This window comes from Podarcis tiliguerta (genome assembly GCF_965153285.1).
Source record: "Podarcis tiliguerta genome assembly, chromosome: 17".
NCBI classification, from domain to species: Eukaryota; Metazoa; Chordata; class Lepidosauria; order Squamata; family Lacertidae; genus Podarcis; species Podarcis tiliguerta.
In genome coordinates, this window is record NC_139550.1 from 31,335,163 (window position 1) to 31,352,325 (window position 17,163).

At 47.0% G+C, this 17,163-nt stretch overlaps 1 protein-coding gene and 1 long non-coding RNA gene across 7 annotated transcripts in view; one reads left to right on the plus strand and one right to left on the minus strand.

The window, feature by feature from the left end:
- The window catches only part of ELAVL3 (ELAV like RNA binding protein 3), an 81,728-nt gene that overhangs the window by 39,266 nt on the left and 25,299 nt on the right, over positions 1 to 17,163 (minus strand). For 5 of the 6 annotated variants that reach the window (XM_083420450.1, XM_083420448.1, XM_083420446.1 and 2 more), the window contains exon 2: positions 687 to 909. In XM_083420450.1, the coding sequence (XP_083276576.1) occupies positions 687 to 909 (223 nt within the window). The remainder of the gene's footprint in view (positions 1 to 686; positions 910 to 17,163) is intronic. The other variant, XM_083420447.1, reaches the window with a different exon arrangement.
- On the plus strand, positions 666 to 8,734 carry LOC310667997. Its single transcript, XR_014506524.1, has 2 exons — positions 666 to 776; positions 8,550 to 8,734. It is a non-coding gene; the product is annotated as an uncharacterized lncRNA (long non-coding RNA).

Below are 17,163 nucleotides of genomic sequence, written 5' to 3' on the forward strand. Positions count from 1 at the left end.
TTCAGATGTCTTCTAAAAGTTGGATAGTTGTTTATTTCCTTGGCATCTGATGGGAGGGCATTCCACAGGGCGGGTGCCACTACCAAGAAGGCGCTCTGCCTGGTTCCCTGTAACCTCACTTCTTGCAGTGAGGGAACCGCCAGAAGGCCCACGGAGCTGGACCTCAGTGTCCGGGCTGAACGGTGGGGGTGGAGACGCTCCTTCAGGTATACTGGGACGAGGCTGTTTAGGGCTTTAAAGGTCAGCACCTACTATGCCAAACATATTTACCTCCGTCATGGAATTTGGGTCTCCAGGCCTCTTTTTCCACAGCTGCCGCCTTATGGCGTTGACGTTTTTACCGAGCTATCTGCCACAATTGCAGGTTAAGTCACTGCTGCTTCTGACTCCATTACTGTACATGGAGTTCTGTTTGCCCCAATGTACCTCACGTTACGCTATCCCACTCGCCATTTGGTTGACCATCAACTCAGTTTGAATGGAACCAGTTGGAGCTCTTCAAAAGCTGCTTGGTTGGTTTTTATATCATCATCATCATCATCCTGTGGCTTATCATCATACTGTGGCTTATCTGGTTTGGCTTATCGTCACAACATACTGCGGCTTATCGTGATGTCTGAGTCAAACCAGAGCCAGGATCCCTCCCTCTCCCCACCCCCCCCACCCCCACCGCCATATTGCCTTACCTGTGATTTTGTCTCTAACCAGCTTGCAGGATTCAATCTCTCCGATACTTCCAAAGAGGCTCTTGAATTCTTCCTGTGTCATGTTCTGGGGTAGGTAGTTGACTATGAGGTTAGTTTTGGAGTCATCAGTGGCGCCGTTGGCACTAATCAGTGGCCCATTGGGGAGGGAACTGTTGCTTGTGGGACCATTGGACACTTGGGTCTCCATTGTGCTGATTATCTGCTGAAAACAAGAGGGAGTGGGGGGAAGGGGGTTACTGTTATGAAGGAACTGAAAGCAGAACCCAACAATCTGTGTCAGGCTTGGGTGTTTCTGCTTGCAACTCCAAGGATGTCGGGATGGGAAGGATCTGGCTGGCCATAGGTTTGCCTGGATGAATCAGGGTTCCTGTTATGATCCATCCAGAAGTTCCTTTGACAAGCTTTGTTTTGTTGGAGAGGCATTTTGCCTGCTGGCTTACTCAGGTACCACTTATCCCACTGAGCCAAGATGTAGGGGATGAATACATGTGAGGTGAAGCACACAAAAGGCATTCTACAACTGTTTATTACTGAATTTGCACTTATTTTGATTTATAGCCCATTCCATGTCAAGGGCCCAGGCAGTGGCGTAGCGTGGGGGGTGCAGGGGGGGCCGGCCGCACTGGGCGCAACATCGGGGGGGGGCGCGCTCGCACTCACAGCTCTCTGCCCCTACCTGGCTCACTCACTCTCTCTCACTGCAGTGCTGGCTGTGCGAATCCGATCCGAGCCACCGGGTCGCCGCCCACTGTTTAGGGGGGGTGCCAGGCGTCCGGTGCAGTGCGGTGCGGAGAGAGAGCGAGGGACTATCTGGGGGAGGGACAGTGCAGCGGGGGGGGGCGCAAGTTACTTGTCTTGCCCCGGGTTAGGGGGCGCAAATTACTTGCCTTGCCCCGGGTGCTGACAACCCATGCTACGCCACTGGGCCCAGGACAGGAGACAATACATTAAATCACAACACACACACCCTCAAGTTACACAGGTTAACTGGCATATTCCCTGGTCATCAAAAGCCCATTTAAACAAACAAAGCAGTATTGTTTTTCAAAGCAAAGTTGCCAGGGAATGCTGGAGTTGAGGACAGAAATGGAGAACACCCTCCCCCATTAATAAATGCACCAGCCATGAAGAAATGTCAGGTCAGCTGAGCCACATGTTTGCTTCCTTACACACACAACCGAGGTTGCCAACCCTGCTATAACCCTGTGGGATCTGGAACACCGAGCAATACAGTCCTGAAAGCCATTTTCAACACGGGGTGGAGCTGCAGAGGTATGAAGTGATGATTTAAAAGTGTGGGGCAGAGAGCCTTTGAGCATGTGCAACAGATCCACAGGCACACAAAATATGCAGAGGGGATTCCACTGATCCCTAAACGAAAGTTCCTGGGATGAGTGTGTGAAATAGAGGCAAGAAGAAAAATCTGCCCATTGATCATTTGTATATGCCGATCCACATAAAGTAGGAGAATTTCAAACTATCCCAAAGTACCTCTGACTGGCAGAGAGAGAGAGAGAGAGAGAGAGAGAGAGAGAAGAATAGTACTGCACCTGAATGTCCTGAACTTCCACAGCTCCCCATTCATTCATAGATATATCCCACATAGGGACACTGGTGGCGCTGTGGTCTAAACCACTGATCCTTTTGGGCTTGCTGATCAGAAGGTCAGCAGTTCAAATTTGCACAATGGGGTGAGCTCCTGTTGCTCTGTCCCAGCTCCTGCCAACCTAGCAGTTCAAAAGCACGCCAGTGCAAATAGATAAATAGGTACCGCTGTGGCGGGAAGGTAAACGGCGTTTCTGTGCGCTCTGGCACTCATCATTGTGCCAGAAGCGGTTTAGTCATGCTGGCCGCATGACCTGGAAAGCTGTCTGTGGACAAACACCAGCTCCCTCGGTCTGAAAAGTGAGATGAGTGCCACAACCCCACGGTCACCTTTGACTGGACTTAACCATCCAGGGGTCCTTTACCTTTTATGTCCCACATGCACAGATATATATGTTCCCCATCACTACAGTCAGAAGTCACATAGTCTTTGGCCACTTCATATGGCTCATATGACCATTTTTTCATTTGCATCAATGAATCCATTACAATATACAGTACACCAATTCAACAACAGTCTGTTGCCTCGAGTTGAGAGCATGACTGGGAAATCAGTTGCATCTGCAGAACAATCCAGGCATTCTACAGGTGCCTCCCTCCAGCAATAGTGGCACAATTCAGTTTCCTCCTCCCACATTTGTCCTGATTTCCACAAAGCCTCTGTGCCCGGGCTCAGTTCCCTTTTGCCTTCCAGCAGACTTCTGTTCTGCTAGCAGTGCAATGGCTCCCTGTTAAACTATTGATCAGGCCATTGATTCTGCTATTATCTCCAGCTTCAGGCCAGGATTGCATAGCATCAAAGGAAAATGCTTCGCTGCCTGCAGGACCTGTCATTAATTCTGCTTCCAAAGACAATCAATGACATGCAGTCTCACTATCAATACATATTCCCCCTCCCCAATGGCTTTGAGAACTCAGCGTCAAAAATCCAAAAATAAGAGAGGGAAAGGACTCAGGCTTCCAGACTGCTCTCCACCATGGTGGCTGTTTGCACCATCATTTTTAACATCTTGAAATCAATACTAGATGGGTTTCTCAGAGTGTGTGCTGAGTCTTGAATGCTCTGACGTGTGCATTTGGAATTTCACCACATCTTGGTTCAAGCTACCTTAGGTTATATGGTGAGAGACACACTGAGACTTTCATCCTGGGCCAATTGCCTTTAATATGCTCAAAAGCACTGCATGAATAGGGCCTTTGCTACATGAACTGAGGCGCCTTGGGATGTCAATATCTGAATCAATCCCATGTTGTTCTATTTTTGGTCGGACACTTTGGCCTCTCCAGACTGGGCTTTGAATTGGGGGGTCTTGGCTCAGGTCTCATCTCCCTCTTTGTGAAGCGAGTGGGTTTATGCCCTTTGCCTTAGTTTTTTATCCTAGGTACATAAAGCTGTCACGGCCAAGTGCTTTCTTTCAAAATGGCTCTGCGTCACACAGCCTGCAGTCGCTCTCCCTAGTTCTGTGTAGCAGCAAACAATTTGCTGACCAGCCTCCACCAATGATTCTGTGCAACACATGCAGCATGAAAGCCAGGCACCATAGAAGCAGCCGGCGTCCTTGCTTCAGTTTTCAACTCAACCCAGCCCTACCCTAAAGTATCACCAGCAGGAATGGAAGAAAGCAGCACTGTCACGATGCTGCAAACAGAGCAGACATTACACAGTATTTAAAAGGGATATGATACCCACTCAGGGCCAATGTGCATGTTCTGCCAAGTGAGCATCACCAACAGGAAGAGGAAGCTACTCAAAGCTCCCCATTAGGAGTGTGATAGCTCTGAAATGCTACTCATGGCATTTTTAGGTGCCCCCCTCAAAATGTAATCCGTGAAGCAGCCCCAAAATATAGAAACACGCAGATATGAAAGAGACTTAACTGAGTAGCAGGCAGCAGAGACTGATAGTTGTTGTGTGTTTCTGTTGTCTTGTGAATAAGGCCTCGATATGCTTCGGAGAAAGCAATTCATATATGAAGAAAGGTAATAATAATATTTTTTATTTTAAAAACCCAGGGAAACTGAAGAAAAATGGGGCACCCGTTTTATCATCGTCGTCGTCATCATCATCATCTTTTCCCCATAACTGAGATTCAAGATAGCTTACCAAAAATTAAAACAGCATGAATAAGAACACAGAAAGCTAAAAACATATAAAAAGTAATAGCTAAAAAGTCAACAAGCCATAATGGAATTGAAACAAATCTATTAAACTACAGATAGTAAAAGCAGCACAGCTCTTTCGTTAAACTGTCACTTCAAAAAAAATCCATCTTCACTTGCAGATGGGAGGGAGCCAAGTGTAGCATCTCTGGGAAGGGAATTCCAAAGTCAAAGAGCAGCCTCCAAGATGGCCATCTTCCGTGAACATGCCTGTAAGGGTGGGTGGGACTGAGAGAAGGGCCTCCCCCAGACATCTCTGTGCCCGAGCAGGGAGAAAATGGTCCTTCAGATAGCCTGGGCCTAAGATACCTAGGGCTTCATAGGTCATAACCAGAATCTTATTCCAAAGTTTTGGGGTCACAAGAAGCAGCAGAAGACATTGTGGGGCAGCAATGCTCACTTGACCTCCAGTCTATAATATCACTGATATTACCAGGAGGCAGTGGTCAGGTCAGGTCACTTCTGGGAGTTAGCAATGCAAGGAGATGAACAGCACCATGCAGGGTGCCAGATTTGCAGGATCACTACCCTACAGTGATTCCCAGACATATTGTGTTTAACCACCACTAGTTCTGCTACTGCAGAAGGGTTACATCAGTTCTGCAATTCCATCCTTTATAATGCAGATTGACTTGTTAAAGTAACCTGTTTTCATCTCACAAGTCAAGTAATGGGCTCCTTAAGGCTGCAAGCCTAAAGGGCAATCCTGTGCAGGTTCCGTCTGCAGTAATGCCCAGTGTATTCAACAGGATTCACTCCCCGTTAAGCATGTTTAGGACTGTGGCTTTAACTGCAGAGTAACTTCTTACTGAACTCGGTGAGACTTACCGTATTTTTCGCTCTATAAGACGCACCAGACCACAAGACACACCTAGTTTTTGGAGGAGGAAAACAAGAAAAAAATATTCTGAATCTCAGAAGCCAGAACAGCAAGAGGGATCGCTGTGCAGTGAAAGCAGCGATCCCTTTTGCTGTTCTGGCTTCTGGGATAGCTGTGCAGCTTGCATTCGCTCCATAAGACGCACACACATTTCCCCTTACTTTTTAGGAGGGAAAAAGTGAGTCTTATAGAGCAAAAAATACGGTAATTGTGAGTAGAAGATATGCTGAAGACAGGTACAGGACAGGTACTTGATACTGTAAACAGGTCGTTCTGGTATCACAAACAGGACTCGGGCAAAAGTAGAAATCCCAATTCAGTGGGGGGGGAATCCAGGCTAGCATTTGTATGCCGCTGATGACATTGTGTGGCTGCTGTGAAGACTCTGCCTGCCTGAGGAGCACCAAGCATTCCTCGTCTCCTTATGCAAGACGTGTTCTCATGACCCAGGACCCTCGTTGCTCTTCACTGCGCTCACTTTTAATTTCCAGAATAATTTTAAAGCTTTGGAAGTCCAGCTCAAACATAACAGGATGTCAAATGCTTCTCACCAGAGACAGCATGCGCGAGCAGGGAAATTATCAAATTATTTATGGAACCGGAGAAGGACACAGAGAAAGAAATGGATGCAAGGATGGAGCTGACAGAAGCAATTCTCCAAAACCCCCCCTTTTTTTTCTTCCCAAATCCAAACTTTATCTATGCTGGGCCAACATACATTAGAGCCTAAGTGTTTATCCATACGTTACCTAGCACGTAATCTTATGGTAACTGTGCTAGGGTTTTTTGTTGTTTGCTTTTGCTTTTGCCTCAGACATGGTGCAAAATAGCTTTCAAGCCCAGGATATGTTCTGTGGACAGGGATGCACCTGCAGAACACTGTGCTGTCCCAGAGATTTAAGAGAAATAAGCATTGGCTCCCTCCTGGATGCAAGATGTTCATTTGCGAAGGACATCAGAAGGAGCGCCGCTGCTCCTTCTTAATAGCTGTGCAGAAGAGGGAGATTTGGCAGGTGCAGCCTGGAACGCAGGGATAAGCAAAGCCGCACCTGCTGAAATTTCCTTTTTTTACATAACGGTTAAAAGGAGAGAAAGTCCTGCTCTCCTTTGCACCCGGGTACAACCAGGTTCAGGAAGGTTACTAAGTTGGGAATTGATGACTGAAGAATTGATGCTTTTGAATTCAGGTGCTCTTGAGAGTCCCATGGACTGCAAGAAGATCAAACCTATCCATTCTTAAGGAAATCAGCCCTGATTGCTCACTGGAAGGACAGATCCTGAAGCTGAGGCTCCAATACTTTTGCCACCTCATGGGAAGAGAAGCCTCCCTGGAAAAGACCCTGATGTTGGGAAAGATGGAGGGCACAAGGAGAAGGGGACGACAGAGGATGAGATGGTTGGACAGTGTTCTCAAAGCTAGTAACATAAGGTTGACCCAACTGTGGGAGGCAGTGGAAGACAGGAGTGCCTGGCGTGCTCTGGTCCATGGGGTCACGAAGAGTCGGACACAACTAAACGACTAAACAACAACAACAAAAGCAGCAGAAATATGCATGGTTCTTTCATTTTGGGACAGGAAGTCAACTATGTGAAGCAGTGATTTGAGTACTGGGTTTCAAATTAAAAAGCACCACCTCAAATTCCCACTTAGTGCTGAAGCTTGCTAGCTCTCAGTGTCATCACTTGAGTTCTAAGATGGAAGCAACGTTGTGCAGAAATGAAACAAGGGAGCAGAAGAGATGTCATGGGGCTAAAGTACAACTCTGCGCTTCCTGGAAGAGTGAGGTACAAATTACTATTACCAATCATCATTAAATTTGTATAACACCCTTCATCCGACGATCTCAGGATGGTTCAGCACTAGAAGGTTTGGTCGGTGCTTTTTTCTGGGGGTACGCATACCCCTAAACATTTTGTGAATCTTTGTACTTTTATCCATTTACTGTATTGATCTTTCCCGATTTGAACTATAAAATGGTGATTTTCTTGAGTCAAAATGAGAGTACCCCTAAAGAAAAAAACACCACTGGGTTTGGTTATATGGTAATATTTAAACAGCGTATAATTTGAAAGGCTTCAGGAAGGTCAGGCAGAAAGGAGATTAGGCAGGAAGGTCTTGGGGAGCTGTTAGCTCTCAGTTTTGGAACAGCTACCTCCTGTTTTCCTTCCAGACAAGATATTGTGCTCCCCCAGTTACCCACAGGCTGCGATCACACAGCCTAATCTGGTATCAGTTTCAAGCTCTGGCCCACTTTAGCCCTGCTAAGCCCTTAATTGGGATGATCCTCACTCTCTATCCTCTTTAGAGCCACACAATGAGATTTGCCCCCCTTACTCCCCCTCTCTTGCCAACAAACATATGTTGGCAGGGGAAAGCATGGGGCTGGGAATTGGATTGAGATATGCACACCCCCAGGGTCTATTCTCTAGCCCCCTGTCCACCCGGACCCCCTTTCCCACATGACAGCCATCTGTCCTAGGTTGCTGGCCCCAGGGGCCTGCAGGCCTGGTTGCCATGGCAGCCATTCACTGTGTGATGCCATGGCAGCTTAAGCTGCTACCCCTAATCTGGTTGCTAAAGGACGGATGGGGTCTGTAAACACCATAGGTGCGGCTCTTGAAGCTGTGATTAGAGAGCTGGGACCCACACATTCCCCCTCTTGTTCAGCCCCCTGCCCCTATGGAGATAGCACCCTTTTTACAGGGTACGGGTGTTTTAAAGTGATGTCTGCATTCTCTGCAGTTAAGCGAGGTGCTGGAAAAATCAGAACCAGATAGTAGCAGCTGATGAGAATTAGACCCTTCTGTGCCTGAGACCTTGGGCAGCCCCTGCCAGTTTAGACAAGGCTGGAAAAAGAGCCCGGCCTGGTATAAAGCAGGGGAATGAGGATGTAAACAAAAACCAGGCATTTTGTTCTATGCCAGTATTAACAGCAGCACTCTTTGCTAGGACACCTCGACAAATCTCGCAAAGGAAGAGGAGCCACCATTGCAAGGAATTGCTCTAGTTTGGGGTGGAGACATAAAAGTGGGAAGTCAGCATAGAATTCTACATATTGTATGTTGCTGCCCCCCCAATAGCCACAAACGTGCAGAATCCTGGCAAAATTCTATAGCACACGTGGAATATAGACGGGCAGCAGGATCTTTCTAAGACCCTGCTCAAAAATCTTAACACCAGTTTTCATTTTTCGCAGCTTCGTCCTCTTCCAGCAATGATGGTTCCCCAAAAGTCAGCACTGTATCTAAACAGATTTCCAGTGTTCCTCTGTCTACACTAAGCTATGATCAATAAATAGTTTTCAAGATGGCACCCTGATCCTTGACAGCTTGAGTCAACAACCCCAAGATTACGAAATGAAACCGTGTTGTAACTGAAACTGCTTTTAGATGTTTCTGTTTTCGCTTTGTTCTAAATTGTGGGTCCGTTTACCACACCAGGGGGAGGGTGGGATATAAATTTGATAAACAGCAACAACCAACAGCAACAACGGCACAAGGGAGCAAATTTTGTACCTACTTTAATATTATCTCATGGTGACACACCTTTGTATCCGGCCATCATAAATGCTATGCATCAAGAATCTAAAAAACTATCTAGGCGCTGTACCAAAATATTCAAGATGACAGGATGCTGCCCACAGGCTGACTATGGAAAAATAGCAATACGTGCAATGAAAAGGGGGGAAAGATGGAAAAGGAGAATTGGAAAAGGAGACAAAAGAAATCATCTTGTGCTGAACAATTAAGAATATACTATCTGAAATAAATGGGACACAAGACAGTTCGGAACAGAAGACTGGGTTGATTTCACTAGCACTTAGGAGGGAATTCCAGAGATTAACGTCAGAAACAAGAAAAAGGGAAAGATCCCACTTTCATAAAAAGAAAAGAACGAGACCAATACAAAGAAGAAGAAAGACCTGACTGTGTTTTGTTCTTTTTGCAGTTTTTGTTAAATATTATTAGTTGCTGCTCCTGTTGCTCTGATGTGTTTTGAATTTCGTATGTCTTTTCGTTGGATGACATGTTCTGGAGGGTGTGTGTGTTGTTGTTGTTTTAAAGACAAAATTATGATAAAAGATAAGGTGTAGCAAGTAAACATTAAGATGAGGGACTGAACCATAAACAGAATATGGAATCTAAAATAAAACCACTCAAGAGCAGTAATCCAGGCAGGGGTGTGGAAAATAAGATAAACAAGATGTAAACATAGAGGCTACTTGGAAGGCTTCTGAGTGGTAATGCTTCCTAAAAACAACTGTATAATGTATTAAATATGTAAGTAAGGAGCTTAAATTAGACATACATAAATCGGTGGTTGGCACTGATGTCCCAGTGGACATAGCAATGGAAGAAAAACCTGTCCACCATTTCTGACCTTGGATGGTTCAGGTGCCATGAAAAAGGGACACCATTGTGGTTATTATTTTTAACAAGGCAAAGCCTACTTTTCTATAAAGATCTAAGCCCAAAGCAGCTTATGAAGCCAAACATTCAAGAGAGAATATGAAGTAACAAAACAATGAAATGGTTGAAATGCACAATATCCAAACTGCCCATCGCACACGCCAACCAAAACAAAGTCAAGCAAGCTTGTGATAGTGTGTCTATCCCTCTCTACTCCTCTGACCTGTCACACCCTCTCTCAGTGGAACAGGCCACTCAGAAATAAGATTCCCCAGATTTGCAAAAGCATTAGTTTGCAAATTCTAAAGCTTAAAAAAAAGGTCTTGTAAGGGTCAGTTTTCTTCCAATTACATGCCTACCTGTCCCCTAGATTTTCCACCCGAGTTGGTTGTGTTTTGTTTTTTTTTGTTTATGTGCTTAATTGGTCTATTGTTTTTTCCTCACTGGAATTGTGCATCTTGAAATGCAGTTTTAATGAAACTGAATAAAGACTGCTCAGTGACCTATGGAATGTCAAGGACAGATGAATCACAGAATGCAGAGCCATGGTTGTCAACTGGAGGAGACACAAAAAAAGAGACTGGGGGAATACAGACCTGTTTGAGCTCCTAACAGCTATTAGTATCTTATATTGGGGGCATGGTAGGGTGCATACCATGAGGTTTAAAAAGCCCTTTCCTTTCCAGAAGGGACCTTTGGTCAAATTTTATGTTCTTGGCACACACACAGGAGCCCAAACTCCCACTGCAAATGTCTCTCCCTCCCTCCCCCCCCCCCCCCCGACTGCCACTGTAACCTCCTGGGACTAAAGGATGGTCTGGGGCTTTTCCTAATGGGGGCAAGGGAAGGGTGGTATCCAAGGTAGTTTTACACAGAGAAGACCAATTAAAATTAATGAACATGACTAAGCTAAGTCTAAGGGACGCGGGGGGCGCTGTGGTCTAAACCACTGAGCCTCTTGGGCTTGCCAATCAGAAGGTTGGTGGTTCGAATCCCAGCGACAGGGTGAGCTCCCGTTGCTCGGTCCCAGCTCCTGCCCACCTAGCAGTTTGAAAGCACTTCAAAGTGCAAGTAGATAAATAGGTAGCGCTCCGTGCGCTGCTCTGGTTTCGCCAGAAGCGGCTTAGTCATGATCTGGGAAAACTGTCTGCGGACAAATGCCAGCTCCCTCGGCCAGTAAAGCAAGATGAGTGCCGCAGCCCCAGAGTCGTTCGTGACTGGACTTAACTGTCAGGGGTCCTTTACCTTTACCTTTTAAGTTAAGTCTATTATTTTCAGTGGGTCCACTATGAGTTAAACTTAGTTGAACACCACCCGAAGTGATGAACTTATTCTATTGCTGCAGACCAAAACCTACTAGGTAACTACAGATTCCTCCATTTCACCGGAGCAAAATTGCTTAATGGGATTTAGTTTAGTTTAGTTGTTGTTTTTATGTGGTATTTGCATGATTGCCATTGGGATATCAGAAGTGGCACCCATTTACGACGTTTTGCTTTCCCAACTTCGAATGGTGATCCCAGAATGGAACTGCAAAAAACCCCTTACATCTAAGCATCCTCCTGACCGTACAGGAGATGCTTCTCAGTGTACCAACCTAGTGACACCCATTTGCAATGCAGAGGGAAGCAGGCCAGGCTGGAGGAGGGATTTGGACTGCAGGGGCCAGAAGCCTCGGAAGCTCACCAGGAAGCATCGGATGCTTATCCAAACCATCCCAGAGGTAAGCGCACATCCCTGAATTAAATTGGACAGCTGCATCACGCTGCCATCTCCCAGCCAAGCTCATCTGCTGACAGAGACAATTGTGGAGGAGGAAATTGTGGAGGAACCTGGAGTACTGTGTCCAGTTCTGGGCACCACAGTTCAAGAAGGACACTTTCCGTGTGCTTTACCTTTACCTTTTAAGAACACTGGCAATGTAATCCTCCTCCTCTTCAGAGCTTTCTTTCTTTCTTAAGCAGGGCCTTCTCCATTCACGACAGCCCCAGGAAATGCACCTTGTCCCCGAGCATTCACAAGCCAGATAGGTGCATCTGAAAATACCAGCTCACGGTGTCTTCTCAACACCTAAATAAATCTATAACTCAGCCCCTTGGTCAGGCCAAAGTTTATCCTCTAAACCAGGCTTCCTCAACCTCAGCCCTCCAGATGCTTTTGGCCTACAACTCCCATGATCCCTAGCTAGCAGGACCAGTGGTCAGGGATGATGGGAATTGTAGTCTCAAAACATTTAGAGGGCCGAGGTTGAAGAATCCTGCTGTAAACTGATGCGGGTCTTCTCATGTCATCCTAGGACTTCCTGAGCAAACGGCCATACTGAGCAGCGTGCAATGCGGCAGAACAGAGCAGACTGCATGACCAGTAGTCATGATTATGGAAGTTGGGGGCATCCTAAACAAAGCTCACTGGGAGATTTTGGACACGAGGTGCTTGACACCTCAGATGAATCAGTGGAACTCAGAGTGCTGTTGTGAAGCGAAAAACTGTCCCGCATTCTTTGGAAGAACAGTGAGGTGCAAATCTACATAATATTCATGTAAACACATTCTCCAAATGCCTATCCTAATGCAGCCAAAACAGAGGGAGAGATGGGGGAACACCGAGGTTTACAGATACACACACATCCCTTTAAAAAAAAACCCCCAAAGGGTGGCAGGACTTCCCAAAAAGTCCAACAAGGACTCAGCATGATCAATAGCACGAAATGGTTTGGGGGACAGAAAAACAAGCCAGGGGAGTAATGAAATGAACTATTCTGGCAGAAGCCATAGCTGAAACCCTGAAAGTGAGGGAGGAATTCCACCCAGCAACATTTTATAATAATCAGCCAATAATCTGATGAAGCGTTTTCAATGCTAAGTGCTGTTCCACGATTAAGAATGATACGTAACATTCATTTGAGTGCTCTGCACTCAAAACACTTCACGTATGTACTTTGAGAAATCGGTACAACAACTATGTAAGGTAAAGGTAAAGGGACCCCTGTCCATTAGGTTCAGTCGTGACTGACTCTGGGGTTGTGGCGCTCATCTCGCTTTATTGGCCAAGGGAGCTGGCGTACAGCTTCCAGGTCATGTGGCCAGCATGACTAAGCCACTTCTGGCAAACCAGAGCAGCGCACGGAAACGCCGTTTACCTTCCCGCCGGAGCGGTACCTATTTATCTACTTGCACTTGGACGTGCTTTCGAACTGCTAGGTTCGCAGGAGCAGAGACCGAGCAACGGGAGCTCACCCCGTCGCGGGGATTCGAACCGCCGACCTTCTGATTGGCAAGTCCTAGGCTCTCTGGTTTAGCCCACAGTGCCACCCGCATCCTATGTAAGGCAGACAGGTACAATTAGGCCCATTTTACAAATGAGGACAACTGACGAAACACCAGCCCTCTCATGCCACCTCATTACTCTGTGGCTAGGGTTGCCCTATTTTGGAAGAGCAAAAAAGTGAACAGCCCGAGCCGCTGCCACCCTGAGCTGGGAAAAGAGGTGCATGGGCATGGTGGCAGCAGCCACATGCACCTCTTTCCCCAACTCAGGCTGGCAGCAGCTGTGGCATGCGGAGCAGCCCGAGCCTGAGCCGCCTAAGCCCCAAAAACCCAGACATTTCCGTTAAAATGTAAAACTCCGGCCAGATGGGCATGTTTGCTCCCAAAAGGGTTTTCCCAGACGTATGGAAACCCTGTCTGTGGCTGAAGCAAGATGAGAAGAGCAGGGAACTTTCTAGTCTGGGGTCTTTGCCACCATAATGTCTCATCAACGGAACATCAAGCTAAGGATGCAGCCTGTGGATGTGCTGCTGGCCTCTGAGGCTGCAGCCTGAATGGCAGGACATATGGCCCCCCAGAACATTTTTCTGGCTGCCGATGAAGAGCCCCCCTCTTCTTCTGTATAGGGGGGAAGAAAGATGCCCTGGCAGGAGGAGCTGGCCCCCGATGCTCTCAATGGGGTGGGGGAACAGGGTGCCTTCTGACACGGCACACATGCTTCAGCTAACAGATACAACCCCCTCTCTCCCTTTTGCATCATGTCTTTGTGCTGTAACAACCCCATCCAGCTCCAGCTGCTAGAAATGCAAGACTTTTCAGCGTTCCCTGGCTGGCCCTCTTGGAGCTCCGCACGGTCGAGGCTCAGATGCCTGCGAGGGCATTTGGGCTGGCAGAGTGCACTGAGAATCGGGCGTCCTATCCTCTCCTCCTCCCTCCCTGTCACACAGAGACATACACCCAGCCACTTGCTAAGTGTGACTGCAGAAATGTGCCCTACTTGCTCAGCCACCGAAAAGATGCATAAAAAGAGAGAGAGATCGCATTTATTATCATCCCAGGATTTGGGGGAGGAACTGTCAAGGCTGTCTGCAGACTGTGCCAGCTTAAACTACCTTTGAAATTCGTTTTAGAATCAAGAAGCCTAGTGCCAAGAGACACTGCAGAAATCCTTCACCCCTTCTGTGCCCCACCACACCTCTTCATTGCCCAAGAACTGGGCAGCGTTCCTTGAGATCCCAAGAAGTCTACAGTCCAATGGCCTGGTCCTTGCATGCCCAGTTTCACAAACTCAGAAGTCCTGACCCCAACCTTCTCTCTGCATCAAAAACGTGGACATCACCATAATATGTTACTGTGCAAAAACAAGGGGGGAATCGTAAGGGGACAGCAGACACACAAATGCCCACCCCTGCCACCTTTATTCCTCCCCTCTCCCCACACGGAGACAAGCACGGCATGCAAAACAATGGCCTGCCCAGCCGAGCCTTGGGGACAATACAGCATTGAGTGCCCAGGCGACAGGAGGCACAAGGACTGCCAGCCACCGAATGTTGCTATTCTTACATGCATCCGACACGCCCACCCCAACAATGACACACACAGTTCCCTCCTCTCCAGAAAGGGAAACTGCAGGGAGAGTGGAAGACAATCGGGGAGGAGGAGAAGGAGAAGGTTGGCTGGGAGTGGGGGTGGGGGAAGGAGAGGAAGGTTTTCTTCGTGCCCTGGGGGACTGGGTCATTCATGACTGGGAAGAAAAGTCAGGATTCCTGGTTTTCTACTTTGTGAGAGGTGGAGCAGGAGGAGATTTCTGAAAAGCTGGACTCCTGGATTCTCCTCTCTAATATTTGAGCATTTAGACTGCATACACTATGTTCTTCCTAGGTAAAGGAACCCCTGACCATAAGGTCCAGTCGTGACTGACTCTGGGGTTGCGGCACTCATCTCGCTTTATTGGCCGAGGGAGCCGGCGTGCAGCTTCCGGGTCATGTGGCCAGCATGACTAAGCTGCTTCTGGCAAACCAGAGCAGCGCACGGAAATGCCGTTTACCTTCCCGCCAGAGCGGTACCTATTTATCTACTTGCACTTTGACGTGCTTTCAAACTGCTAGGTTGGCAGGAGCAGGGACTGAGCAACGGGAGCTCACCCCATTGCAGGGATTCGAACCGCCGACCTTCTGATCAGCAAGTCCTGGGCTCTGTGGTTTAACCCACAGTGCCACCCACGTCCCATGTTCTTCCTAATCAGAGGCAAAATCCACCGTACTCGGAGTATATATATTTTCAATTTTTTCTACACTGATTTATTTCATACACACACACACACACACACACAAGCACCTCAAGGGCAGAAAATGTTGTTTTCCTGTGGCTTCCTGAGCAAGGTACTCCTGGCAATATGTGCATGCAGGGTCTTCCTTTGTGGCATGGCTCTCAAGCACCCAATGATAAGCAAGGGTTTGTATTAACATGGCACATTAAAAGCGTATCTCCCGAAAATAATTGGGAAGTGAGAGCTATACAGCATGTGGAATCGGGCTTCTGTGTTTCTTAGAAACTCAGATATATAAGCTAGGCACCAAATGGCTCCTTAAACCTAGGTCGCAGTCGCCAAAACGGAATGTCTAGAATTCCATTTTGCAGTCGCCAAAACGGAATGTCTGCACTAAAATCTTATTTTTCAAGTGATGGACTGACTGTGCTTGATTCTCAGTTAAACAACTGGCTGGTTCAGATGACATGACAACCTTGAACTAGGTTAAGAACTTTGACAACTTAAAGAAGAAAAGCCACTTGATCAGGGACAGCGCACATACAATATTGGCTGCTCCTGCTCAGGCTGCACAGAAAAAAACCTTTTGGTTCCAGAAATTCATTCTGATTGTGGAGATAAAATATAACTGATAGAGTTTAAGAGGGGTAGGGTATTAGTGTGTGAAAACAGTCCAGATCCAATAATTCCCAGGCATGCATCCTGGTGCCTGAGAATCTTCACTTGGTCGCAAGTGGTCAAAAGCCTGTGCAAAACGTTTCTGGCATGCACCTTACATGGGTGTCACGCTGCACATGCAGCTCCTCTCCCTGCTCCAATGAATGTTAGACAATGATGTTGTCTGGATCCACCGTCCAAATGGGGAAGGGCAACTGAATTCATGCCCTCTTCCATTTAATATACAATACTACACAACACCCAGAGACCCTCGAGGACAACCTGTCCCAGCAGACGACTATCGACGACACACAATGAGATCTTGAAACTTGTAGTTACTTTGCTTCTGTGCCTGCATTGCATGGAGCCACATTCTGTAGCCCAGCCATGTCCAAAGTCCATTTTGGGGGCCAAAATCGGCCCGCTGGTCAATTTAATCTGGCCCCCGTGGCAGTGTATGTCCTGAGATAAAATCCTTTTAAAAAGCACTGCAACTTTGGGGTAAAATTGAAAAAAAAGGTCAACAACTTTGGTCGGCCCTCAGGCATGTTCACTTCATCAAATCTGGCCCTCTGGCCCTCTTTGAAAAAAGTTTGGGCACCCTGCTGTAACCCATTGTTAACTTTCTCTTGCTTCTGCTTTCATGACACTAGTGAGGAGAAGCCAAACACTATGCTTCCCCATAGCCAGAAATAATTATTACTAACCAATGACTCACAGCTTACCCAGTCTTCAGGGTTTGGGACAGGACTGTTAAGTTCTCTAACCTATCCTGCTCTATTATTGGAAATCAAAAGGCCCTTGAAATAAGAACTGAATCTGTAGGAGTTACTTTAGCCATGAGTGACCATGCATGAGTGTGTGATGATGCACAGTTCAGGGATGGGGAACCTGTGGCCCTTCAGATGGTGCTAGACCCCCAAATCCCATCATCCCTGGCTATGCTACCCTGGGGCTGATGGGAGCTGGAGTGGGATATATGGGTGGAATATAAATAATAAAATTATTCTTATCATTCAGTCTAACCTGCTGCAATGCAGGAATCTCAGCTAAAGCATCAATGAGAGATGGCAATCCAACCTCTGCTTAAAAACCTCCATGAACCCCTTCCTGGTCCTAATTAATTAATTAATTAATTAATAATTAATTAATTAATACAGTGGTACCTTGGGTTACATACGCTTCAGGTTACAGACTCCGCTAACCCAG